The 27214-nt window shown below is 48.9% G+C and overlaps 1 protein-coding gene across 11 annotated transcripts in view; it reads left to right on the forward strand.

The window, feature by feature from the left end:
* Rimbp2 (RIMS binding protein 2) overlaps positions 1-27214 on the forward strand; it is a 186842-nt gene that overhangs the window by 128446 nt on the left and 31182 nt on the right. For all 11 annotated transcript variants that reach the window (XM_041648165.1, XM_041648166.1, XM_041648167.1 and 8 more), the window contains exons 5-10: positions 3807-3857; positions 10598-10802; positions 13871-14007; positions 15775-15851; positions 17264-17373; positions 21047-21859. In XM_041648165.1, coding sequence (XP_041504099.1) covers positions 3807-3857; positions 10598-10802; positions 13871-14007; positions 15775-15851; positions 17264-17373; positions 21047-21859 — 1393 coding nt within the window. The remainder of the gene's footprint in view (positions 1-3806; positions 3858-10597; positions 10803-13870; positions 14008-15774; positions 15852-17263; positions 17374-21046; positions 21860-27214) is intronic.

Raw genomic sequence — 27214 nt, forward strand, 5'->3', positions numbered from 1 at the left:
TGGGCTATGGAGCCCTCCTCTTCTACAGCTACAACCAAGGAGCTTGTGGTTACAGATGGGCTGGAGGTCCTGGGATGTAAGCCTGATCCCACGATGACCTCTTCAGAGCCATTCTGAGCTCCTAGAATACCACTTCTGAGGCTGCAGATAGTCAGAGTCTCAGGCCACCTGTGCCCTTGTTCCACAACACAACAATCTACTGTCCCTACAAAGGTTTGCTCATAGGAGGCCGTGGGCTTCAGTGTGACCGTTCTCATTCCTGGGTGTGTTTCTGAAGTGCGAGGTACAGAAGAGCCAGCCAGAGTGTGCTGCATGGCGTCTTTTTTTTGTTGATTTCTGCACTTCCCATGGAAGTCGAGGCTTTGTTATATATGGTAAGCGGGGTACACACAGACCAACACCATACATACTCAGGACAGCATGGGTCCTGCCATTATTTGTGCTTCTGGGGATGGCAGCCAGGATCTTGTCCAGGCTAGGCAAGTGTTCTGCCACGGAGAAGTGCCTGGAGCTTTGGGCACCAGTCTTCCATTGTCCTAGACATGCCCCCAGGATGTGGACATGTGCTTGTCAACATCTCAGCCCTGATAAACGTCAACTCAAGGCTCCTGTCTGAGTCCCTGCAGCCCCAATAGTTATAAGGCACCCATTTAAGTCACAACAATAAAAATGACTCTGCTTGGCTCCATTCCACACTCAGAGCAGTCACCCTGGCACAGGATGGCTCCCGGGCCAAGTGTCCTATGCCTGTGTCCCATGTCTCTCCTATGTGCATGTCTGTCTCAAGTCTATCACTGCAGCCGTGGCCTGTCCCTCTCTCTTGGACCACTGCCCCTGCAGGTGATAGGTCCCTTCTGTTCTGGAGAGCGCTGTAGGCATCCATGGGAGCCATAATTCTTCCTCCGTGCTTCTCTGTCTGCAGGCATCCTGTCTCCACGAAGGTCACACATCCCCCCTCCCCGCCTCCATGTTGGCAGTGGCCTCAAAATGAGCCTTGCTTGAGTTACTGCTGAGATTTTTTTTCCCAAGACTCTGGAGCTGCCAACATGGAGTGTTAAATTTAACAATCTATTCCAATCGCCCAAATGGCCCAGCTTGGAAGTAGCCTATGAAAATGAACTCCTGATCAGCCTCCAGAGGCAGAGATGGAGTCACTGCTGCCAAGTTGGCCCGGCCTCCCCGGCCTGCCTGAGAGCTTTGTTGATTGAACCCTGACAGTTGAAAACTGTCTTTGACTCGATGACAGAGATATTTATAAAACCTCTCTGTTCCCCGGCTGTTCCTTCACCCCTCCTGTCCCATTTTGTTATTTCTTCTGTCATTGTTGCTGTTTTGTTGTGAAAGGAACAATTTCAAGTGTCAACGCGTGAGCCGAATTCAATAACCGTGTGATTAGCGGGCCTAGTTCTAGCGGCTCTCCGGGCTCTTATACCCTCATCGGGAATCTGCGAGAATGAGACGCATGCTGAATGAGCTTTACAGAAATCTTGGGCTTGTTCTCCTTTGAGTCCTCGCCACAGAGCTGAGTTCTTGCCTCGGCCCAGCCCACACGCAGTCTCACAGCGGAGGAGATGAGGTGATGCTCACTTGTCACCCACGAAAGTGCAAAGTCCAGGCTGATGCTCTCCCCAAATGGAAACCCCAGTGTGAGCCCAGATGGGCACGTGGCTGCTTAATTAGAGCAGGTGATGAGGCAGGAGACTGGAGTGCCCAGAAACAAGCGAATTCGCAGGCTGAAGAGCGGGGGCGTTGGGGGTGCAGCTCGGTTGCTACAGCCCTTGCCTAGCATGCACAAGGCCCTGGGGTCAACCCTCAGTATAGAAGACATTTGTTGTGACAACATATGCCTGTCACCCCAGCACGTGGGAGGTGGAAGGAGGAAGATCGCAAGTTTGTCTTTGGCTACATGGTGAGTTTGAGGCCAGCTTGGGCTACATGAAATCTCATCTCACAATAAAACAATAAATGAAGCTGAAAAGTGCTAGGAGACACAGATGAGCCCAGCTTAGACACACAGCCTGGCGAGGCAGGGGCCTGAGCTGTCTCTTTATTCCATCCCATGATGCAACTGCAGACCCTTGAGCCTCAGTTTATCTACTTTTGGTGTGAGCATCAATTCTTACCAGTGGGCGATGGCATTTATCCCAGAAAGGTTGTCTGCCTATATTACCACAGTGTGACTTCGGGTGTAGTCAGGTCCAGGGCCTTAACCAGCTGCCTCAGGCACACATGAATCCCAAATGCTATCATAATTCATTTCTCTCTGTCTTCCCCTGAGAAAGCTTCATCTTTGGCTTCAATGTGGAGGCCCACAGCACTCTACCTTTTTCCCTCATGGTAAGATGGCCACAGTTGCTCCAACTTCTCAACTCAAATCCCAAAGAAAAGGGCCCTCCTATTCTCCCAGCATTCTCCAGCAGAGGCTCCGGGCAGGAATTAGTCCCTGTGGACGTGAAGGCAAGAATCTGGGATTATATTTAATCTCTTCCTTCAGTCGTATAAATTCAGACTCTCTTCTCAGGTGATGAGGCCATGAAGGCAAATATGACATGAACTGTCACTATGCTGGGACCTCAGGAGCAGTGGGGACAGGAAACAAAGAGGTTGCACTTAAATTTTCTGTGTAAACTACCCTTAGCCAGACAGGCGCTCTCATGCAAAATGTCTTCAGTAAAATGTGTCATGTGTCTTCTTCTGTGTGGTGTGGCTTTAACTGTGGGAAGGGGGCAGGGCCCTGCCGCAGGTTGGGGGTGTGGGACTCCATGGCACCTCCTTTGGGTGAGGGTGATTTGAGGAGGACCTGGTCCTTCAGCAGGATAGTGCTACATTTCCCAGGCAGGAGGATGAATGAGAAGACAATGTTCCTCAGGGTTAACATGGAGACCCCACTGCTCTGATTCAAACCCACATGGTTCCTTCTCAGCCGCAGGTTCAGAGCCATCTCTGTGTAGTCCTGGCTGTCCTGGAACTCACTCTGCAGACCAGGCTGGCCTCAGACTTATAGAGATCCACCTGCCACTGCCTCCCCAATGCTGGGACTAAAGGCACGTGCTAACACACCCATCTCCAACTACCATTCTTTCTTCAAACTTTCTCTTTATTTATTCTTTGTGTCTTTCACATCATGTGTCTCCACCTCATTCATTTACCTGTCCCTTCATATCTATCCTCTGCCCGTGCAACCTGCTTCCCCAAAATAAAATTTAAAAGAAAAGGAAGGAAAACTGAATCTCATGGAAGCTGTCGTATGACATAGTGAGTCACACAGTAAACCCTTTTATGCACTTATCTTTACTTGCAAGTGTTCATTGCAAAGAGTCATTGGTCTGGTTCAAGACCTCTGATTTCTGCTACACTATTGATGCTGGGCCCTTGCTGGGACTCCTCTTGGATATCCTGTTGTTGTTTTGTATTGTGGAGATCCTTCAGGACTGGTACCTTCATGTGCTCCAGCAGATCATAGATGAGGTGGATGTTGGGGTTCTGATTCTGGGCAGGGTTGGTCATCCAGGCAGCTCTCCCCTATCCCCACCACCAGGGTGAGGTCTCCATCATTGCCCTGGCTAGTTCACCCCTTGCAGAGATGAACAAGGGGAGGGGCCAGTTCTCAGTCCAGCTGCCATCCCTTCTCTGCCTGACTGCCTGGAGATCATCAGAACCACCTGGCGCAGCTCGAGGGGAAGACCTGCAGACTCTACCCTCACTCTGGGGAATTGGGAGCCACGGGCATACTCTGGTCATGCAGCTTCTGATCCGTGTCCCTCCTCTCCTTCCTAAACACTTTTTCCTTTCTCCATCACGAACAGGCTCAGGTTGAAGCTAAGAAGGAGCATGAAGGTGCTGTGCAGCTGTTAGAGGTGAGCACGGGTGGGTGGGTGGGGTTGGGAGGACTACAGCATTGCCAGAAAATCAATGGTTTCCACCGGATGTTAGAAACTAGACGTGGCATGGCACCCCTCACTCACATTGTCCTCACAAGTCTGCTCTCCCCTGGGCACAATTACCGTTTCTGTCCTTACCACTGAGGAAACAGCACAGAGAGGTGGATCAACTTTTCCTCAATCACACAGCCTGGGCCAGAGCTGTGTGTCTCAGTAGTCTGTGCCCTTTGGCTAGCTGCTCTCAATGGGAAGTGAGGAGGGGGAGGGGGAGGATTTTCTTCTAGGATTGGTGTTGGGTTCTTCGGGGCGCTCCATCCTTTGAGGGATGGCATAGGGGACATTGCTGAAGCTTTGTGGTCCTGATGGGGAGACATTTGCAGGATCAGAGAAGGGAGGGTCTGGGACAGTGGTTGTCAACCTTCCCAATGCTGCGACCCTCCAATACAGTTCCTCACATCGTGGTGACCCCCCAGCCATCAAGTTATTTTATTACTATTCTATAACTGTCATTTTGCTACTGCCATGAATCACAATGTAAATATCTGATGTGCAGGCTATCTGACATGGGTTGAGGAATACTGGTCTAGGAGCAAAGTGGTTAGTGCCGTACCAGCTATTTCTGGAATCATTGTTCCCGTGGGAATGGCCATCTCAGTCATGTGCAGACCTTCCTCGGTGGTCCTGGGGGTCTGGAAGCAAAACAGCCATGGGGTCCCATCATCTGGGCCAGCACACTGGAAGTGGCCACTTCCGGTCTGTGGCTTTGGTCCTACATCGGTCGGTCTTCTTAGAGAATGATAGGCACATAGAAGGCAGTTGAGCTCTTGGCAGCCTTAGGAGTCTTTGCCATTCATTCCTCATGTATAACGACCAGTTAGCCAGTGGAATGGTGGTGAACCGAACTGACCGTGTGGCTCCCCAGACTGCCTGCTGCCAGGGAAGGGGAGCTTTCCGGGAAATTGCAAGATGTCCCCTTCCCTGGGGGAGTAGCTACTACTGAACACAGAGTGTGTGCTCCTCTTGCGTCTTCATCTGGAATCTATTCCTCCCACAGGAAAGGTTCCATGGCCACTCACCCATGTATTAACAGTGATCTTTGGAAAGTTCCTATTAGTTAGTATCAGGAGGGGTGTGTGTGTGTGTGTGTGTGTGTGTGTGTGTGTGTTACATGACAGAAAAAGTACACATCCTGGGAAAATGGAACATGTTTCCTCCAGATGAGAACAGTTCAGTTGGACTTCCCTAGCTAGAAACGAGTCCCTTCAGTTGCCCCGAAGCTTATAGACTTGGTTGCCTGTGTGGCTTCCATGTCCTCCTGAGCTGTCACTGCAACCTGTTACAGCATTGCTGGGTAGCCCATGCTTTGAGCTCTCTTAACACCCACGGCACCTCATGCCTTCATTCTAGAAGCTGGGGAAGGCCGTTCTGCTGCCATGGGCTGTACTGGGCACTGTCCACTTCATTCACGCCATCTTTCTGTAATTGTCTTGTCTGGCTCTCCATCCAGAACACTCTGGAATGCATGCAGGTATTCAGTGTGGCTTTTCCACCCACGCGTGTGTCCTGTGGTGCTTTCCCTGTGTGGGCAGCTCTAAGCTCCAGGTCTGCTCCTCCTCCTATAAAGCACCTTGAGGGTCTGACTTTCACAGGTGCCTGGTATGAATCTGGACCAGAGTTTCTCATCCTGGTGCCAGCTGAGGAGTGGGCGGAGAAATATGTACTTTCTTGGTGTGCTGAGCTGGCCCTGTGCACACGTCTTCCTGTTGCTTGTCAATGCTGTGAATTCAGATGACCCGTGGGCAAGAGGCAGGGACTGATGTTCCTTGAGACTGGCGTGTGGATGGGAGGGCCCGGCGCTATGCCTAGAGTTTCATTATGGGTCACCAGAATTCACCGTGTGTCCCCTGTATGCTTGCCTTTTTATCCCATCCATCCAGAGCCAACAGCAAGCTCTTTCCACAGAGGCAGGTTATTCTGTTCGTTCTTTCCAACTTCCCTTGGTGTGATCCCTGGCTCAGACCAAGGACTGGTACTAAAGTCAGAAAGGGGTGGCTTTCCTCACTGCTAGATGGGGGCGGTTCTCAAGAGGGGTCCTTAGACTGACTGTCATGTTGATTCCCAGGTCCAGGAAACACACAGAGCTCTGTCTTATCCAGCCCTTCAGGGCCCCATGTGAATGGGACTCAGCTAGTCCAAGTCACGTGTCAGAGGAGGCATCAGGCTACCTGACGAGAAAGAGGGATACTTGAAGTCTTGACCAATGCACATTTGAATGTTATAACTGAGAACCCCTGCTCCCTGCAGCCCAACCCAGCCCCCACCCTAACACTGTAGAGAGTCAGAGGGGCGAAATCCCACACACTAGTTGTCAGTTCGCCTTCAAAGGGCAGATATCTTCGGAGTGTATGGAGTACTCTAGCTGCCACCTGGGTGACTGTCTTTAGGCAGAAACACTGAATCTCTGTGGCTTCAGCAGTAGAGTCACTAGAGGTGACTGAGTTGGGACGTGTGCAGCCACAAAGCCCTCTGCATACCCACCAGCTATGTAGATGGTTGCAGTTCCCAGTGGATGCATTAGCAGCATGTGGAATGGAGAGGCTGCTGCCTAAGACACCCAAGAAGATGCCAGTTTTGGGAGTTGATTAGAAGCACAGTGAGCATCCTTTAGTTCATTCTCGGGGAGGGGGTACCCCAAGGGCAAAAGGCAAAATCCCCAGCACACAGTTGCACCCCTCTTCCCACAGCAGGTGAGATGGGGCCAGCTGTCTTGCTGAACTACAAGCAAGCTTTAGAGAATGCTGCCCCTTAGCCTGTCTGCTCATTTGTCCCTGACAGAAGGCAAGAGTAAGCCTGTAGACCTCTCTGTGCCACTGAGAAAAGTCTCAGCCAGGAAGATGTATGGTGGAGACCACCGTTTTTATAGTCAATGTCAGGACAAGAGCAAGGGCTCTGGGCCTTGGGGACAGGGCTATTTCCACACAGATCTGTTCCTATGGCGACCATGATGGATGCATGGAACTCCATGTGCTTGCGGGTAACTCTGCAGGTGATTTCTGCGTGTCCCATTGTCTAAAGACTGGAGAAGTGTCCTTCACCTTCAAAGCTACCTTGGCTTGGACACAAGCCCAGCATGCAGCTCCACACCATGGAAAATGAAAGTCAGAGAAACTCCTGTGGAGGCAGCAGGGAAGCCGGCAGTCATGTCTTGGGATATTTGCCTTTGGCTTTTGAACGCTCCGCCTGCCTATGTAAGCTGCTGCACTTGTTCCAATTATAGAACGCTTTGCCATCTGCCACAGCCATGGTTGTGGTCACAGCACAGACCCCTCCATCCCCCGCCTGCAGGTGCTTGCTCTCTGAGAGGCTTGGGCTGAGCCAGCAGAGAAGAGTGGGTGGGTGTGCCCACGGGCCTAAGTGAATACACACAGGCTAAGTTCCCACCATGCAACGGAGACTCCGCAGTGCTCCCGATAAACCGAAATAAACACCACAGAATCAAAACAGTAGCCAGGAACAGAAGAGGGCACTGCTGTTCCTGGAAGTGTCCTGGAAGTGGGTGACTTCACGTTATAAGAGCGCCTAACCTATGAGTGGCCCAGACACGCAGCAGCTGCAGCCAGGGAAGGCTGAGACCTATGTGCACAGGGGCTCCTGAGGAAGGGAAAACGGGGCACCTAGGCATTTGAGGCTTCTGTGGGCTCTTCTTCCTTGTTGTTGGAGGCTGCTGAGGCCTGAGTTGGCATCCGTCTTCCAAAGCTGTTTTCTCTGATGTCCGAGGAGAGACCAGCCAAGGGGTTGGGAAGAAAGACAGTGTTTGTCACGGGGTGGCCCGGGGCCCACACTCAGATTCTCTGTAGTAACCTTGAGGACCACGCTCTACCCCTACCTTTCAGTTCACTGTGAGTCACCCCCAAAGCTAGGCCCACTGCAGCGCCCCTAGTGGACATACTTTACAGTGACTGACACATGCCCAACAGGGGACACTGGCCTCATGGCTCAGTTGGTCCAGCAAGAAGACCCAGGCCTCTTAAACATGCATGTCTCCACCATCAGCTCCCTGTATGCTTACTGGAGGGAAAGCTTCAAGTCCAGCCTATCCCCAGGCGGCTGGGTTCCCGGAGCATTGTCTAGACAAGAATATTAAAAATCCCAGCCTTGGCCACCAGCTCGAGGACAGCAAGCTTTTATCATCCTGTTTCTTTTTTTTTCACCTATGGGACAGTGCTCAGCTATGTGAGCCAACTCCATGTTTCAAAAATTTAATATTTAATTTTATGTCTATCAGTATTTTGCCCGTTTATGCACCATGTGTGTCCCATGCTCGCAGAGGCCAGAAGAGGGTGTTGGACAGACTGGAACTCAAGTATCAAACAGTTGTGAGTTTCCATGCAGGTACTGGGAATGGAGCCTGGGTCCTCTGGAAGAGCGGCCAGTGCTCTGAACTGCGGAGCCATCTCTCCAGCCCCACGTTCACCTGCTTTCAATTCCATTAACCAATGCCATCTTTTCCTATTTCTCATACTTAGAAAAACGTTCGTATGGCTATAACCCTGGCATACAAACAAGTTCACTTAACTCTGGGACCTCTGGTCTGGCTGCTGGCGGCCTCCAGGGGCCAGGCAGGGCATGCATCTGGAGAGGCAGGCCAGGCTAGGTGGTCCAAGCTGGTCATGCTCCTTGGTTGCAGCACCCCAGTCGGTGCTCACTGATCTCCCCTCATTTTTATTTAGGGAATCAGTTGTACATGTAGAAGGTCATAGATTGTCATATCTGTGTAACACCCAGTAACAGTTTTGGACTTGCATAGCCACAACCAGATCTATGGAGTCTTCTGCCACCCAAGGACACAGCCTCATGTTGCCCTTGAATACTCACTCCTTCCCCCAAGCTGAACATTGACAAGCACTGACCTTCCCTGATGCGTAGTGTTTGTTGACACTGTGTGGTGTGGATGGAGAGTCCTTCTGCCTCTCCTTAGTTAGGTCTGGTAGTTGTGTGCGATGCTTTTCAGAGGTAGGATTATTCAAATGTTGTTTCCTGCTCATCCCAGGGGCCTCACTGGCCTCTGCAGGTACTTATGGCCTTGTTTGATGACTCGGGTGATCTGATGGCTTTCCCCTCATCAGGGCCTTTGATGCTGCTCCCTCTGGTGACCCCACTCATCATGGAGGCTACTTGGATGCCTTAAGTATGATCGGGGCTGCTAGGGCCCCAGGATCCTGTTGTCGCCATCCCACACATGGGTTTTGCTCTTGGGGTCACACCTGTCCTGTCTCATGAATCTCCCTACGTTCTCCACAGCCCACCTGTGTGGCAGAGCCCAGAGGTTTGGTCCCTTGCCTTCCTTTGAGGTGACGGCTGTCTCAGCCAACCTCATTCAGCTTTTAAAAAGAGGAACCCTGCTGATTTTTTTTAATGAATTGAAGAAATTAATTATAGGCTTGGGATCCATTGCAGTTATTTTTAGAAACCCGTGATCTCAGACATAACTAGCACTCTGTTCTGGATGAAAGAGCTGAGATACTTAATGCTTATGGCACAGGGAAGAGGGAGAGGAGGCAGAAGAGGAGGGGGAGAGGAGGGAGAGTGAGAGAAGGGGGAGGAGGTGGGAGAGGAGAGAAAGAAGAAGGGAGAGGGAGGGCAATGAGGAGGGAAAGAGAAGGAAGTATAGTATGAGGAAGGAGTAGAAGAGGTGGAGGAGGATGGGAGGAGGAGGAAGAAGAGGAGGTAAAAGAGGAGGAGGAAGGAAAGGAGGTAAAGCTCTGGAAGAGGAGGGAGGAGATGTCGAGGGGGAGAAGGGATGAAAAGAGATAAAGGAAGAGGATGAGAGAGAGAGAGAGACAGAGGAGGAGGTAGAAGAGGCAGAGGAGGTTAAAGAGGATGGAAAGTGGAAGAGGAGGACTGTCCACACTCCTGAGCCCTGATCAAGCCGGGCAACAGATGGACTCACAGCCATTTTTTTCTACATTCCCACATGCCTGTAATAAAACAAGACTCTATTGAACACCAGCTAGGTACTTAGTTAGGTCAGGGCCAAGTTTTTGGGGAGCAGCAGGAAGCACAAAGATTCAACCCTCACCTCATGATGCTGACATTCTAGTAGAGTCCCACGGCTCTACTAGATAAGGACGACCTTCCCCACCTGTCCTGCTTAAGGAGGGAGCTTGCTGGCTGCTCTTCTCTTCCATGCGTTTCCCTGGGAGATCCTTATCTTTCCCTAGGTGTCATGGTGGTGTTGACCAATGACGGTGGTATTTCTAACCCAATACCCAGTAGAATTTCCCTGCTGTTGCTGCAAGCCATGTTCTTTGGGGGTCTGCAGACCCATGGGATGGGCACCCGTTGAAATGGCATTGCATGATGGGTTGGCAGCTGGGCTGTTCCCTAGTCAGTGCTGTTTCAGCCTCACGCTCCAAATATCAAGCAGGCGTGCCAACCACAAAGTGCCCAGGCTGCACGCAGAACCTGGAACAATCCACGCTTGGCTGGGAGCTGAGCGATGGCAAGATTTCTTGGCACCTGTTGTTCCCCATGGTGGCCAGCAGCCAGGCTGCCTGTGAGGCTGGGCTACCAGACACTGCTGTTCTGTGGAGGTGGAAGCAGCCCCTGCCATACACAAGCACACAGCGTGTGCACGCAAAAGCCACATGTGCCGCGGTGCATATCTGCGCCACTGAATACCCCTCTTTGATCACTGACCCGCCTCTGCTGTGTAGTCCAAGGTCCGCGAGCTGGAAGAGAAATGCCGTGTGCAGAGTGAGCAGTTTAACCTTTTGTCCCGGGACCTGGAGAAGTTCCGGCGACACACTGGGAGTTTTGACCTGCTGGGCAGCAGCTCGGTGGCCTTGCTGGATGTCCCCTTGGCCCCTGGCAAGCCTTTCCCACAGTACATGAATGGATTAGCCACTTCTATACGCAAAGGTAAGTGGCAGATGTTTGCAACAGCTGGGGAAGTGTCTGTGGTGGAGGGTATAAAGAACTACCGCAGCAGGACTAAGGACAGCCCAGGCTGCTGTGTCCTTATCCATTCACAGAGTGGCTCGGATACGCTAGTGGTGGGGGGAGCATGCTTGTGTGGGTAGAGGTGCGCATGCATGTCTAAGTGCATGCATGTGGAGGTCAGTCTTTGGTGGTGTTCCTCAGGAACCGTCCACCTTGCTTTTGAGATGGGGTCTTCCATTGACCTGGGCTGTGCGGATTAACCTAGGATGGCTGGTGAGTGAGATCCAGGGCTTTGCTTGTCCCCATGGCCCCAGCTGGGATTATGGATGTGCTGCCCCGTCTAGCTTTCTGCATGGGTTCTGGGGGATGGAACTCAATTGCTCATGTAGCCCCTCTCCCTCCAGATTACAGGCTCATACCTGTAAACCAGCATTTGAGGAACTGATGCCAGAGAATTGTAGCTACTTCCAGAACAGCCTTGGCTAGAGTGCAAGACCCTGTCTTAAAAAAAAAAAAAAACAAAACAAAAAAAAAAAAAAAACCCAAGTTGCTGATTTATTTTAATTAGGGGAACAAGTAGGGATCTGAATGCCAGACTTCCTTTTGTAACTTTATTAAGACAGTTTCCAATCTCTCCTGGTTCTTATCAAAATAGAGAAATGCTCCTGATTTTTTTTTTTATTGTAAAAACGAGGCAATGCTCATCCCTCTGTGTCATCATCACTGGAGTTCTTCCCCCCAGCTCCTCAGCTATTGCATCTTTCCTTCTAGCTCTCGAATCACAGGGACTGACAGACCGCATTGGTGGCTGTGGCTATGAGAAACGAGACTGAGGGAGTGGGACTGCCCCCAACCTTCTGGTTTTTTACTGAGCAGAGTGCATTCAGGTGTCTGGGTGTCAAGGTTGTGATGTCTTAACATCAGGGCTGTGATGGCAGAGTCGTGTAGGAAGCCCTGTTCTGATGCAAGAGATCAGATAAGCTTCAAGGTGGCCTTTGGCCCAGACAGATGCTCGCAGATAGATGGTATGGTGAAAAAAGAGGTTGGGGCTGTTCTAGAAGGGATGGTTGGGTTCAGAAGGGTGGCCAATGGGAGATGTATTCAAGCCGTAAAGGGCACAAGACAGTTTCTGTTCTCCCCAGAGAACCTGAAGCTTCCCATTTTTCATCCTAGCTGCAAGGGAGTCATACAAATCACCCCTTCAGCATGGTAAAATCTTAGGAGGCCACCTGAGGCAGAGCTCAGGTTTCTTTGGGGGAGGGTAATGGTTACACACACACCTCTAACATGGCTGTGTCCAGTTCTGACTCAGAAGGAATACAAGAGTTTGGCACCAGCCACAGGTATGCACTGCTTCTCTCAGGCATGAAGCGACTGGTGCCCTCGTGAACTTTCAACAGCTATGATTATCTACAGGAGAGTTGCACAAGACTGGGTCCATTAACTTCCTGGCAAGAATGGGCTCATGAGACCTTGCCCCCCCCCACAAGGATTTATTATAGACATTTCATGGCTGCTGTGGGAGGGGCCTATGAGGCTCCCAGCCCGTAAGGGTTATGTAGGTAGTTATGTATTGTGTTTTCTTCTGTGGCATAACTGCTTGTAAATGTCTCTTGCTCTTCTAAATAGCTCTATTTAAACTTGTTGACTTACAAACCCTATAATCCCTTAGAAATGTGCTCATGTGATAGGACCCAGGGCATATGCTTCCTAATTGTGTATGGGAGCAACATAGCATGACACACTCACTCTAGATACAGCATTGAATACCAGGGCCTAAACCTATTCACCTTGGGGCCTAGGACCTCGCTGATACTGCTTCCACACCTTCCCACTCCCTTGCCCAGCTGTCCACCACTCCTCCTCTCTGCTTCTAGGAGTCTGGCATCAGCAGAGTCCACATGTGACTGGACAGTGTGGTCTATATCTTCTGCTGTTTATTTTATTATTTTGATTATTTAGACTATTATTTTTTTCTTTTGGATAAGGCACTCCAGGTTCTTCCACGCTGGTAGGAGCAGCAGGGTTTTCCCCTTTGCTTAAGGTGTTTGCTAGGTCGCTAATTGCATTAGTTTTAGCTACTTTTTTATTTCCTGACTTGTTCTTGGTCTCCTGTCCCTCAATGAGGTGACCTCTTGATGGGGCAGTTTAGGAAGCGGCTGGATGCCCCAGGCAAGAGACATGTGGACCTGAAGGCAGCAGAGGGTGCCAGGAAAGGCCCTGCCCTACTTCATGTTTGGATCCTGATGTAAAAGAATGTGGCTTTGGAGTTTAGATCAGGCCATCCTGGGTCAGTGTGCTCCAGGCCTGGCCTCAGTAACTCAGTAACTGTGAGCATAGTGTTTAAGCACCTGCTTTGGTACTGAGAAGCCGCCTATCAAACAATTTCTAGCCAGAAACTTTGTAATTGGACAATTTTCTTTTTCTTTCTTTTTTCTTTTTCTTTTTTCTTTCTTTTCTTTTTTTCTTTTCTTTTTTTTTGTCGAAGTGACAACAGACTTCAACGTAAACTGGTATGAACAGGGAGGTCATTGTCACCCAAGAGGGGAAGAGCTAGAGTGTAGCTTCAGGTTCAGCTCCGCTCAGGTACCTTTGGTGATATCCCAGAAAGTCCAGACTCTGCCTCTCCATATTACAGTGCCCAGCTCTATGGGCAGACTATGTTCTTTCCTATCCCAGTCAGAAAGGCTCAGGGACCACTGGGCCTCACAGCCTATCGATTTCAAGCCAACAGAAGGGAAAGACCCCCTGCTCAGGATGCACTCACCCTCTCCGATTGGGCCTTACTGTGTCTCCTATCACACATCACCACTAAGCCCTCAGTACAGCCGTCCCGTGCTGTCTATTACATATGTCTGCCAAGCCTTCAATACAGTCAGCCTGTATGCTACCCATGATGATCCAGTCCAGAGCTGCAGTGAGGGGACTAGGACATGGGTGGCCCTCACACAGACACCAGAGAGAGGAAAGCTCAGGGAAGGCAAATAGCTAGCATGCTGTGCTAATGGCCTGTCTCCTTCCCCCATCCACTCCTGGGTCCTGGCCAGGTCACGAGGGTCCCACAGGACACTACTCTGTGATTGGGGACTATATCCTGTTGTCTGGGGACAAGCTGGAGCCTCCGTGTGTGAAGCCCTCCTTCCTGTTACGATCCAGCAGCCCAAGATGCAGATTTGAGTCCGAGGTGAGTCCCACCTAGCCGGCTCCAGAGTGTGTCTGGGAGGATGCCTATGCCCCGCCCCTCCATCCTTCCGTGCCTTCCTCCTTCATTTCCATTAATTTTCTACATCCATCCCTAGTGAACTACCATGTAAGCCGTAGGTCTACAGGCCAAGGTCCTGGATATTATGGGGGGAATACATATGGTGGGAGGACACAGCACCCCATCAGTATCTGGACAACCAAGTCCTGGTGAGGGTTCTGCAGACAGCAGAACTGACTGTGTGGAGTTGTGATTGGGCAAGGAGGGGCTGTGAGGCCAGGAGGGCTGGCCATTGGTGTCACTGCATGCCCTAGAAGCCAGGTGTTTGGTTGAGGAGAGCTGGGAGGTGGCAGGGGTAGGGATAGGTGTAACCTTGGTCCCTTGAACAGCACTAATCTCTGTGTAAGCCACACAGCGTGGTGTTGGAAGGCTCCCAGGAAGGAGCGGCATGGCTTGATCGTCATCATGAAGGACCACTCTGCCTTCCACACACAGAAGGGATGGGAGGGGAACTTTTCCTAGGACACTGGGACTCAGTCTCCCTCTTATCTGAGACTGAGTCAAGTGTCCTTATCTCAGAGGCACACGGCCTCTGAGGAAAGGCTACATGCTCCTGGGATTATTGCAGTAGAGGGATTGGTGGCCGTCTCTTTACGTTCTGCAGACCCTGAGACTGCAGGGTGAAAGAGGGGAATGAGAGGTGTTTAGGTGGAGGCTCTACTTCAGCCCCACCTCTCTCTCTCACAGACCCTGTCCCTGAGAAAGCCCACCAAGCAGTGGCTCCTCCCCCTGAGGACCACACGTGCAGGATATTTTTTAAAAATTGATGTTTATCAATCTCTGCATTTTTCTCTACTCCCCTCCCTGCCTCTCTTCTCCCCTTCAACCCTCTCCCAAGGTCCACATGCTTTCAGTTTACTCAGGAGATCTTGTCTTTTTCTCCTTCCCATGTAGATTAGATCTCTTTTGAATTTTGCAGGCAAATGGATAGAGCTAGAAAACATCATTTTGAGTAGGGTAACCCAGACCCAGAAAGACAATTATCACATGTACTCACTCATAAGTGGTTTTTAAACATAAAGCAAAAGAAAACCAGCCCACAGATCACAGTCCCAGAGAACCTAGACACCGACAGGATATTTGAGACCTGGCTCATAGCCTTGCCATGTGATTTTTCTCCTATTTTCTTACCCTGAGAATCACCCAGGACTTGCTTTGCTCAGATTAAATCCAGTCTCATTAATTTGGCTGGATTTGGCTTATTGCCTCAGTGGAGAATCCCACAGCTGGGGATTTTCAAAACACATATCCAGAGGATCCCTACTTTTTCCTTTCTTGTGGATCTCCATGGTTTATCGAATGCCCCTGGAGATGACAAATGGGGTCCTCCACAGCAAGAGCCCTCTGAAAGCAGAAGGTGTGGTCACCTCTGTCTTCCACAAGCTACTTGGTATGACATTCTGGTGTCTTAGGCTACAGCAGTGGGGGGCCACCCAAGTCTCTGCTGATGTTCAGGCTAGGATTCCAGCGAAGGTCTATGGAGGTGATTCCCATTACATGAGAGTTTCACAGACTGGGCTACTTTCCTAGCAAAGCCCAGTGTGGCTGCAGGCAGATTTCCTGAGTGTCACCAGGGAAGGTGTTGTATCACTGTGTGTGTGTGTGTGTGTGTGTGTGTGTGTGTGTGAGTGAGTGTGTGACATGTAGCCTTTATTATCACCAACTGTAAACCACAATCACTCCTCACAGATGGACAATGACCGGAACTCTAACAACTCCAAGCAAAGCAGCTCGGGGAAGGTGCACCTGTGTGTCGCCCGCTACAGGTAGGGATGTGACGCCACACCTCCACCCCGAGTGCTGGGGCAGAAGAAGCAGGTGAGAGGCAGGGAGTGTACAGGGTGAGACCACACTTTGTTCTCCGGAGCTGCCGTGATTTTGTGTCTCAGGCTGAGCTCCCAGGAGCTTGCTCCCTCGCAGCTCCAGAGGTCAGCAGCTGAATTAACGTACCCTATGGCCATGGCCCAGGCAGACTCTGACCGAGGGTCTTGGATCTTTCTCAGGTTCTGGTGGCCCCAGGGCTCTTGGTTTGCTGCTGTATCTCTCTAGGCTCTGTCTCCCCCTTCCCATGGCCTCCTCTTCTAGGTGTGTTCCCATGTCTCAGGCATCAATGTCCACCCTGGTCAGTGTGATATCCTGGGTGACACGTGTAGGAACTTCTTGGCAAATGAGACCACATTCACAGAGGTCAGAAGCTGAGACTGTGGCAGATCTTTATGGGGAACACAACAAGTGCCAAACAGAATGCCACAGGGGAGACCTCCTCCACTGATGCCTCTGATTCTTCCCTCTACAAAAGTCCCAGGCACCATATCTTAGAAGTCTTCATTAGAGCATACCATTGATCAAGCAAATGCAGTTTTTAGAATGTCTTTTCTTGTACAAGTGTTCAAAGATATGTTATCAAGACATTACCTAGGACACTGAATGCATTGTTAGTCAGAAGGTAGAAGCAGTGTCTACATCTGACATTAGAAAAACAGTTCCATAAAGTTTGGTGACCTCAACAGTGGGCTACTATACTTAAACTAAAAAGGCAATGGCAGACTTGGTGGGGTAGAAATACAGTATCCTACATAGTAAGGTGGAGAAAACGGTAAGGAGTATGTGCAATGCTGTTCTACGTCAGTTAGCTAATCTTTGTTTAGAGACAACATAATTGGACTGGAGAGATGGCTGCTCAGCTGTCAAGAGCACTGAATGCCCTTGCAGCAGACACAGGTTCAGTTCCAAGTAACCACATAAGGCAGCTCACAATCACCTGGAACTCTAGTTCAAAGGGATCCAGTGCCCTCTTCTGGCTCCCACAGATACTGAACACACATGTGCACATATACACACCCAGACACATACACATAAAGAAATAAATAACAAAAAAACAAAAGCAACAGCCTTCGCTCTGTTCGTAGTAGCTCACTAATTTGGAAATGCATAGTTCAGGTGAAAGAGACACATGGGAGCAAGATGTCTGGACAAGATGTCCTCAGATTCAAAGAGCTCTCAGTGGCTTCAGAATCAACTTTAACCATTGGTGTGAGCCAGCCAGAGGAGGCTGAAGAGGAGACATAGGATCTCCCTAAGTGAGCTGTGTCGCCATTTGACATATAACAGGTGTAAGGAGCCATATACTGGCAGACCATGGCCAGGCCACTAACATGCAAACTGCTTCTTCCCACAGCTACAACCCCTTTGATGGGCCCAATGAGAACCCGGAAGCCGAGCTGCCTCTCACGGCGGGAAAGTACCTCTACGTCTATGGAGACATGGATGAGGATGGATTCTATGAAGGTCTGTGGATGTGCTTCAGTGGGTGGGCACTGGCTTGTTCCAGGCAGAAGACCAGCCTGCCCGGACCCTGGGAGACGCGCCAGGTTCCCTTATGCTCCTGGCTGCTAGCTCTCTGTTCTGTCGCTCCCTATCCTCAGAGGTCCCAGTCTCCCTCTGTGATGATTGCCAGGACAGTGGAGCTGGCTTTCCAAGTGTTAATGGCAGTAGCTGGCTGGCACTTGGGAACCCTGAGTGTTCATCTTGGCAGAGCTCCTGGGCAGCTGCGGTCTGACACTGACTCTGATAGATGCTTTGCTGTCACCTCTCATTATCCATGGGGAACAGGTCGACACTCAACCTCAAGGATGCTTGAGGCCCTTTTAAAATCGTGAGGTGTTTGCACATAGCCTGGGTACCTCCTGCGCACTGGGACTCCTTCCTAGATGGCTTCTAACACACACAATGAAAATCCCTACCAACAACAATCAGACTGTAGACTCTGAACATGTTCTATACAGATAAACCTTTTTTTTTAAATTTTAGTTTTACATTCCAACCACAGTTTCCCCTCCCTTATCTCCTCCAGCTCCCTCCATACACCTCCTTTCTACCCCCCACCATCCACTCCTCAGAAAGCGTAAGGCCTTGCATGGGAGTCAACAATGCCTGGCATACCAAGTTGAGGCAGGACCAGCTTCTCTCTCTTGCATCAGGTTGAGCAAGGCAACCCACCATAGGGAATAGGTTCCAAAAATCTGGCTTATGTACTAGGGACAGATTCTGGTCTCACTGCTAGGGGCCCCACAAACAGACCAAACTACACACTGTCATCCACATGCAGAGGGCCTAGGTCGGTCTCATGCAGGCTCCCTGGCTGTAGGTCTAGAGTCCATGAGCTCCCATGAGCTCAGGTCATCTGTCTCTGTGGGTTTCCCCATCATGTAGTTTCCGCATTCTGAGGACAGGGGATTGGTGAATACTAAGGGGCACTATGTTCTCCAAAGTTCCCATCTGTGTCCTTGATGGTGCAGCCATCACGTGACCTCATGGAGTGTGATTTTCCCATTCTCAGAGGCCTCAAGACTCTTGTTAGCTCAGGGGCCCAGCCTCATACCCTGACACTCCCTTCCCATCCTACTCACCACTAGAATCTGCAGAAATAACCTGGACTCTGTCTACCCAGAAGGCCTCAGTTTCATTGCCTTTTAGCCTGACAATGGTGCTGCTGCCCACAGTCAGCTTTCTGGTTTTATTTTGTTCTTATTTTATGTGTATGGATGTTTGGCCTACATGTATGTCTGAGCACCACATGTGTTCAGTGCCTGTGGAGACCTGAAGAGGACATCAGATCCCCTGAAACTAGAGTTGCAGGTGGTTCTGAGTCATGGTGTGGGTGCTAGGAATCGAACCCAGGTCCTCTGAATGAGCAGCTCATGCTCTTCAGCATCGAGCCATCTCTCCAGACCCTGCTTTCTGATTCTAGATGGAAGTTGTCCATCCCCTGGCCCTTCTGCTCTGTGGGAAAGCCTGGTCTTGTCCTAGTCTTCTGAAAGGAAGGGACCTTTGTTGAGCTAGTCTTCTCTTGCGTGAGCTTGTGTTGCTTCTCAGAGTATATGGGAACTCCGGGACTCACTTTCTGGATGCCCACTTATAGGAGGTTGCATTGCTGCTGTGACATTATAAGCTGAGGCCAAGTCAGTGTACAACCCTCTCCCTAGCTGTGCAGCCCCAGCAGATCTCACCTTAGGGTCAACAGCATGCCCAGTGGGACTGCCAGATGACCTGGTTGAAGTCCCTGAAACTTTCCCATCATTCACTGTGCCCACTAAAAGGTTCCAAGGGCCTCATTCAAATGGGTTCCAGACTCAGGTTTTGATAGTCTGTATGATAGTGGGACTTGCTTCTATTCTCTGTGGCTCAATCTTTTCCATTGCAGAACGGCGATAGCTCTCACTTTTCTGTCTGGAAGATGGATTGACTGCTAGGAAGTGCTTGTAATGTAGCCTTGTACATGACTATAGCTCAGTAAATGTTAGATACTGTCATCATCATCCCCATCATCCCCACCATCATAAATACCCTTATCACCTCCATCTCCAGTACCACCACCATCATGGTCCCCATCAACATCACCACTATCCTAATCACCATTGTCATCATGACCATTATTATCACCGCCATCATCATTACCACCAGTATCATTCTCATCATTGCCAGCACCACCATTATCATCGTCAGCAATATTACCATATCACCATCACTACCATATTATCAGTATTACCACTACCACAACCATCCTCACCACCACCAACACTATGACCTCCATCATTATTACCAATATCATCACCATCATTACTTCCATGCACCGGACTGTCTTTGGTGCCAAGGATTGACTGCCTCAAGACTATACCCTAAGTAGAGGTTGGGAACAGAATACAAACCCTAATTAGGTGGCTGACTTGCATGTCACAGGTCCTCTAAGGCAGGGAGATCTGGGTAGGGGAAAATCCAATGGTCATGGTGCCCCAGTCTCCTGAGGCAACCTGGCCTCTCTTTGAAGGTATGCTATGATAAATGGTCTTTGTGTGTGTGTGTGTGTGTGTGTGTGTGTGTGTGTGTATGTGTGTGTGTGTGTGTGTGTGTGTGTGTGTGTGTGCTGGAGTCCTTAGCTCTTCTACATAGTCTCCTTTGACTGCTGGCATCCATGTGAGCCCCATTTATCCAAGAGCGCGCTCGCGCACACACACACACACATACACATACACACACAGAATTCAACTGAATTCCAGAATAAAAAAGGCCACCCTCCACAAAAAGTCACCTGTATAGCATTTGCTTATGCCACACAAATTAATGACAACCCTAATTGTTGTAATAAGGTCCCTTGTTCATCTTCCAACTGTCCAGACTCCTGAAATAATCACATAGAAACCATATTATTTAAATCATTGCTTGGCCCATTAGCTTAGCTTCTTATTTGCTAACTCTTACATTTTACATCTTAGTTTAACCCCATCTCCATTAATCTGTGCATCACCATGAGGTCGTGGCCTACCAGTAAAGTTTTAGCACGTCTGTATCCGGCAGTGGCTCCATGCTTTCTTTTTCCCAGCATTCAGTTTAGTTTCCCTCACCTAGCTCTGTTCTACCCTATGAGGCCAAGCCAGTTTCTTTATTAACCAATGGTATTCACAGCATCCAGAGGGGAATCCCACATCTCCTGCTTATCTCTGACACTTTGACAACCGATTCCGTGTTTTTAATCTCACATCAGGTGGATAATAGGTGCTCTGGTGATTTATCCAGATCCCTATTCACATGATCGATCATATGATCAAAAACGATAGATATTTGTTCATCTCCCAAAACCATGGATTTGACATGTTTGTTTATCCTGATATTTACTGAGCACCAACTGTGTGCTGGGGTTTTCCCAGTGCTGGACATTCAGTCAACATGAGCTTTTAATCCCTATTGAACAGCTTCCCTGCTACCAGCGTGTGCTTGGTATGTACACTCAGATTCTCATAGCTCTGGCTAAGGAAATCAAACTTGGTGATGGATGGGGTTATTGCAGACAGAGGGTATGGAGGGGATAAGCATGTGACTACCTGAGATGCTTTGCTATGTGCCAGTGCTGTGGGGCCCAGGGTCCTGGGGGATGGTGAGTGATATCTGTTCTTATATCCAACAGGGGAGCTGCTGGATGGGCAGAGGGGCTTGGTGCCCTCCAACTTTGTGGATTTTATCCAGGACAATGAGTCACGGCTGGCTGGTACTCTGGGGAGTGAGCAGGACCAGAACTTTCTCAATCATTCTGGCATCAGCCTTGAGCATGAGAGTATCCTTCATCTTCACTCCCCAACTCAAGTGGACTCGGGCGTCACCGACAATGGTGGGGGGACTCTGGACATGAGCATCGATGACATCGGAGAAGACATTGTGCCTTACCCTAGGAAAATCACCCTTATCAAACAGCTTGCCAAAAGTGTCATCGTGGGCTGGGAGCCCCCTGCTGTACCACCCGGCTGGGGCACCGTGAGCAGTTATAATGTGCTGGTAGACAAGGAGACACGCATGAGCCTTGCTCTGGGTAGGAGAACCAAGGCATTGATAGAAAAACTTAACACAGCCGCTTGCACCTACCGCATCTCCGTGCAGTGCGTCACAAGCCGGGGCAACTCGGACGAGCTACAGTGCACGCTGCTGGTGGGCAAGGATGTAGTCGTAGCGCCATCCCAGCTACGTGTGGACAACATCACACAGATCTCTGCTCAGCTCTCCTGGCTGCCTACCAACAGCAACTACAGCCACGTCATCTTCCTCAACGAGGAGGAACTGGACATCGTGAAGGCCACCAGGTACAAGTACCAGTTCTTCAACCTCAGGCCTAATATGGCTTACAAGGTGAAGGTCTTGGCCCAGCCCCACCAGATGCCCTGGCAGCTGCCCCTGGAGCAGAGGGAGAAAAAGGAGGCCTGTGTGGAGTTCTCCACACTGCCTGCAGGTGAGCCATATCCTCAGGGGGGTTCTATAATGAAAGGATGCCAGTGCACACCCTGCATGGGTAGAGAAGGGCAAGAGGAGGTGACTCTAGGAGTCTGTGTTATCCTTGAAAACCTTCAGATCCCCATGGGAAGTTCAGAGCATGGATACCTGCTCGTGGGTTTAGAGTTGGCTCTTGGATAGCATCTGGGATGTGTCCCTAGCATCTTAGGATGTGTTCTTAGCATCTGGGATGTGTCCTTAGCATCTGGGGATGTGTCCTTTGCATCTGAGGATGTGTCCTTAGCACTTGATCTGCCAGGGGCTGTCCTGTAATAGACACGAGGGCAACAGGGCCACCTCTGGGACTGGAAAGTCACACCCTGCCCCTCATACCTCCTCTAATAACACAAGGGGGATCATGAGTTGAAGAGCCCATGCTTTTACTGCTGTCCTTTTCTCTTGGTTTTGGTTATAAATAAATATTGATGAACGGTACAGAAGATGAAGTAGTCTACTGAAGCCACCACAGGGCAAACCTGACTCCTCTGCCTTCTTGGCTGTAACTTGGAGAATGTGTGCTCCCTCTCATCCTCTCCAATACTCTTGGGGACAGGGCACATCAGGTGTCTGGAGGTCTCTGGTATAGATAGGACCCTGTGCTCTTACGTTAGTGAGTTGTCACTTCAGTGTCTTGGAGTGTTTGCGATATTGGTGGCTGCTATGTGCATCCTAGTAGGTGTCTAAGGCTGAGGCAGCCCACACAAGTGCAGGGCACACACTTGCATATATACACTCGAGGGTGTTTGTATGTCCGAGAGAAGAATAAAAGAAAGGCTGGATGGTGTCTGTCAACCCAGTGTGACCATCCTCAGGAAGAAGATGAGAAAGAAACCAAAGTACGTCATAAAAACTTGGTCACACCCATGTATAGGTCACTGGTTAAGGGAAGAGGTAAAGAAGTGACCATTGGCCCTGTTACTGTGGGACTATTTCTGCAGCCTGCCTAGGAGGGATGTTCTGGAATTGAGAGTGAAATGAATTCCTAGTAAAGGGAGAACTTGGTGAGAGAAGTGATTGTCCCTGCTAGTGTCTTCCCATGCAATTACAATGGGTCCTTTAATTGCAACAGAGTTCTAATCTAGAAAAGCATCGCCACTGGCTCATGATTCCTGCTGGCCACCATTGCCTTGTTGCTGGCTTTTGACTCTGATGAAGAAAACTGTAGAATTGTTTATTGTTGGCCATTGGTCACAGGAACCCTAACTAGTTACACATAACTCTAGTTAGGTTTAACTGTCAACTTGACACAGTCTAGACTCATATGGGAGGAGGGCCTTGAGGAGATGCTTAGATCACATTGGTCTGTGGGCTTGTGTGTGGGAGATTGTCTTGGTTGTTAATGGGTATAAGATGGCCCAGCCCACTGCAGGAGGTACCATTCCCTAGGCGTAGCTATAAGCTGTGTAAGAGAGCTAGTTGAATATGAGCCAGAGAGCCAGCCAGTAATCAGTGTTCCTCTGTGCTCTGTGACTTCTGCATCAAGTTCTTGCTTGAGTTCCTGCCATGAAGTCCCTCAGTGATGGGATGAGACCTAGAAGTATAAGCCAAATAAACCTACCCGTTCCTTATCCAAGTTGGTCTTTTTCATCAGTGTTTATCACAACCACAGAAAGAAAGGTAGAACATTGCTCTTCATCAGAGTTTGACACTTCCTTTCTATCCCCAGTGTTCCCAGAGTTTTTATCAAGATTGAATTAAATTTTCAATCTTGATAATCTCTCCATTTTTCATGTTATGATCATTCTTTATTCAGTTAATGTGGTGATGATGCTACTTTTGAATATTCAGTTATTTCATACTTTTTGGGTTCAATTTTGTGTTTGTGGGTGGGTGAGCCTTATTTTTAAGTGATTTATTTTATTTTCAGTTATGAGTATGTGTGTGAGCACATGCACATGTACACATGTGTGTGTTTGTATGGGTATGTGAGCCACGTGTATGCAGTTAGCCACGGAAGCTGGAACCTACCTGCTGTGGTGCTGGGACCTGAACTCAGGTCCTCTGGAAGAGCAGCGGGTGCTCTTAATCACTGAGCCACCTCTCCAGCCTCATTGGGGAGTTTTCCATCTATGTGCATGAAGGATGCTCATGTACAGTCTTCTTGCAATGTGTTTTGGTTTGGGTACCAGGCCTCTGCTGGGTTCACACAGTGACTAGAGAATCCTGTCTCCCATGGGTTCTTGTGCAGGTTTTTTTTTTTTTTTGTGGCATTACCATTAGCTCTCTTTAACATTTGATAGATGCAGTGAAAGCCACGCAGACCAATGGTTTTCTGTGAAGAAATGTTGAAAGTTTCAGGCCTAAGGTAGTTAATAGACACAGGGTTATTTAGCTTTTGTGTCTTCTCATTTGTCAGTTTGGGTTAGCTACATTTTTTTCTTTAAGTTTATAATACAATTATGTTATCCCTCCCTTCTTTTCCTCCCTCCACACCATCCTATATATCTCTCCCTGCTCTTTTTTTCAAATTCATAACCTCTATTTCCCATTAATTGCTATTACATGTTACATGTTATACATGCAGAGAGACACATATAGGCATATATGTATGCCTACACACACACATCCTAAATACAACCTGCTCAGTCTGTATGTTACTTATATGGTACTGGATAACCAACCGGCGTGCTCTTCCCTGGAGAAGACTATTTCTCCCACTTGTGGCATTCCTTGGTTACCTGTTGCTCTTTGTGTAGGGTTGAGGCCTCATGGGCCAAGTGTGGTATTTCAAGGAATTTCCCTATCACGCTAGCTGACCTGGAACTTTCAGAGATCCACCTGCCTCTGCTTCTCTAGTGCTGGGATTAAAGGTGTGCGCCACCATGCCCAGCTAAATTATCTTTTAACTGTCTTGAATCCCTGTTCGAAATTTATGCTGCCTCACTTTAGTGATGAGAATTGTACTGCATTTGTTACTTCACTAATGGATTCAAAGCTGAAGTGTTTGGCTTGGTTGAGTTCTATTTTTCGTGGCTTTATATCACTTTGTCCTCCTTTTTGGGCTTTGCCTCACTCTTATGTTTTGGCTCATGCTTCTGAGGTAAAATTGAGATAACTAATTGAAAACCGTTGTTTTCTAATATAAATATTTAGACATGCAAACCCACAGCTCTCAGCATGTTCTTTTTCGCTATTGTTAAGTATATTCTGATTTTCCAGGTAGAATCTTCATAACCCTGGTTATGAATAGACTGCTTAGTGTCAAAATATTCCATGGTCAAGAAAAGAAAACACACTACTATTACTGGTTTCCAATTTGCTTCAGGGTTGGGTACAGTTTCCTGTGTGAATCCAGAGGTGTTGAAGGCTGTATGGATATTGTCTGCCCTGGTGAATATTCCTGGTGTAGTTCCAGCAGCCCTGGGGAACCTTGACAACAGTCAAATGACTTAGCAGCTTCCTCAGGGCCCCGTGTTCTCACTGGGCTTTGCTCGTCTGACCCATCAGTTACAGACAATAATTGTCTCTCACTTTGGTTTTTGCTTTATGTATTTTGGGCTTTCTCTACCAGTTCCATATGTATTTGAAAGTGTGAGCTCTCCTCAATGACATGTTCTCATAACCAATAATCCTCTCTGGCCCTGGTGGTCTTTAAGTCTGTTTTGTCTGATGTTCATGTGGTTGTTAGGTTTCATAAGCTAGAATCTACACATCCTATTTCCCAACATTTACTTCCAAATTCTCTGAGTCCTTATACTTTAAACCTGTCTTTTATAGGTAGCATGCAGTGGGATCTTTGAGTTGCCATAGTGTGATAGCCTCTGCTTTTTACCCGGAATGTGTGTTTTACATTTCATCATTGATAAGACTTAAGTCTCCATTTTTGCTCTCTGCACCCGTCCTATCTGCTCTTTCTGTCGTTACTGACCTCTTCCTTCTTTCTTTTAACTATTTTTTTTAAAAAAAAACATATGCATGCATATTCTGATCAAATCCACCTCAGCCACTTCACCCCCACCCACCACAGTGCTTTCCAGGCACAGGTTGACTATTTTTTAATACTTTATTTTCTTTTTACAATTGACTTTTTTTGGGGGAAATAACACACAGTATTACTTTTTAAAGATGATTTTTATGTACATATACACAACATACTATAAATTGCCTTAAATGATAATGTAATTCCTTTTGTCCCTTTTGATTTAGCTTTTACAGACTCTGCTTTTGCAATGCTATAATGGCCTGTTCTATACAGGCTGTAGAATGGTTACCATAGCTGCACCTTCAGTTTTTTTTTATTGCGAAAAGAAGAAAAAAAACATAAACAAAAAACAAGTTTCCACCTCCTCCCAGCGTCCCATTTCCCTTCCCCTCCTCCCACCCTTCTCCCCCTCCTCCCACCCTTCTCCCCCTCCTCCCACCCTTCTCCCCCTCCCCCCACTCCTCTCCCCCCCTCCCTCTCCAGTCCACAGAGCAGTCCGGGTTCCCTGCCCTGTGGTAAGTCCTAGGTCCTCCCCCCTCCGTCCATATCTAGGAAGGTGAACATCCAAACTGGCTAGGCTCCCACAAAGCCAGCACATTAAGTAGGATCAAAACCCCCTGCCATTGTCCTTGGTGTCTCATCAGCCCTCATTGTTCGCCATGTTCAGAGAGTCCGGTTTTATCCCATGCTTTTTCGGTCACAGTCCAGCTGGCCTTGGTGAGCTCCCCGTAGATCAGCTCCACTGTCTCAGTGGGTGGATGCACGCCTCGGGGTCCCGAATTCTTTGCTCATGTTCTCCCTCCTTCTGCTCCTCCTTGGGACCTTGGGAGCTCAGTCCAGTGCTCCTGTGTGGGTCTCTGTCTCTATCTCTATCCATCACCAGATGAAGATTCTAAGATGATATGCAAGATATTCGTCAGTATTGCTCTAGGATAGGGTCATTTCAGGTTCCCAATCCTCAGCTGCCCAAGGAACTAACTGGGAACCTCATCTTGGGCACTAGGGAGCCCCTCTAGGGTCAAGTCTCTTGCCCACCCTAAACTGGCTCCCTTAACTAAGAATTGTGGTTCCGTGCTCCCATAGCAGTATTATTTGTAATAGCCAGAACCTGGAAACAACCTAGATGCCCTTCAATGGAAGAATGGATGAAGAAAGTATGGAATATATACACGCTAGAGTACTACGCTGCGGTAAAAAACAATGACTTCTCGAATTTTGCATGCAAATGGATGGAAATAGAAAACACTATCCCGAGTGAGGTGTCCCAGACCCAAAAAGATGAATATGGGATGTACTCACTCATAATTGGTTTCTAGCCATAAATAAGGACCACGGAGTCTACAAGAGGTGAACCTAAAGAAGCTAAGTAAGAAGGTGAACCCAAGGAAAAAC

This window comes from Microtus oregoni, unplaced genomic scaffold, assembly GCF_018167655.1.
Source record: "Microtus oregoni isolate MIOR12 unplaced genomic scaffold, Mior012 000003F_ref0000135, whole genome shotgun sequence".
NCBI classification, from domain to species: domain Eukaryota; kingdom Metazoa; phylum Chordata; class Mammalia; order Rodentia; family Cricetidae; genus Microtus; species Microtus oregoni.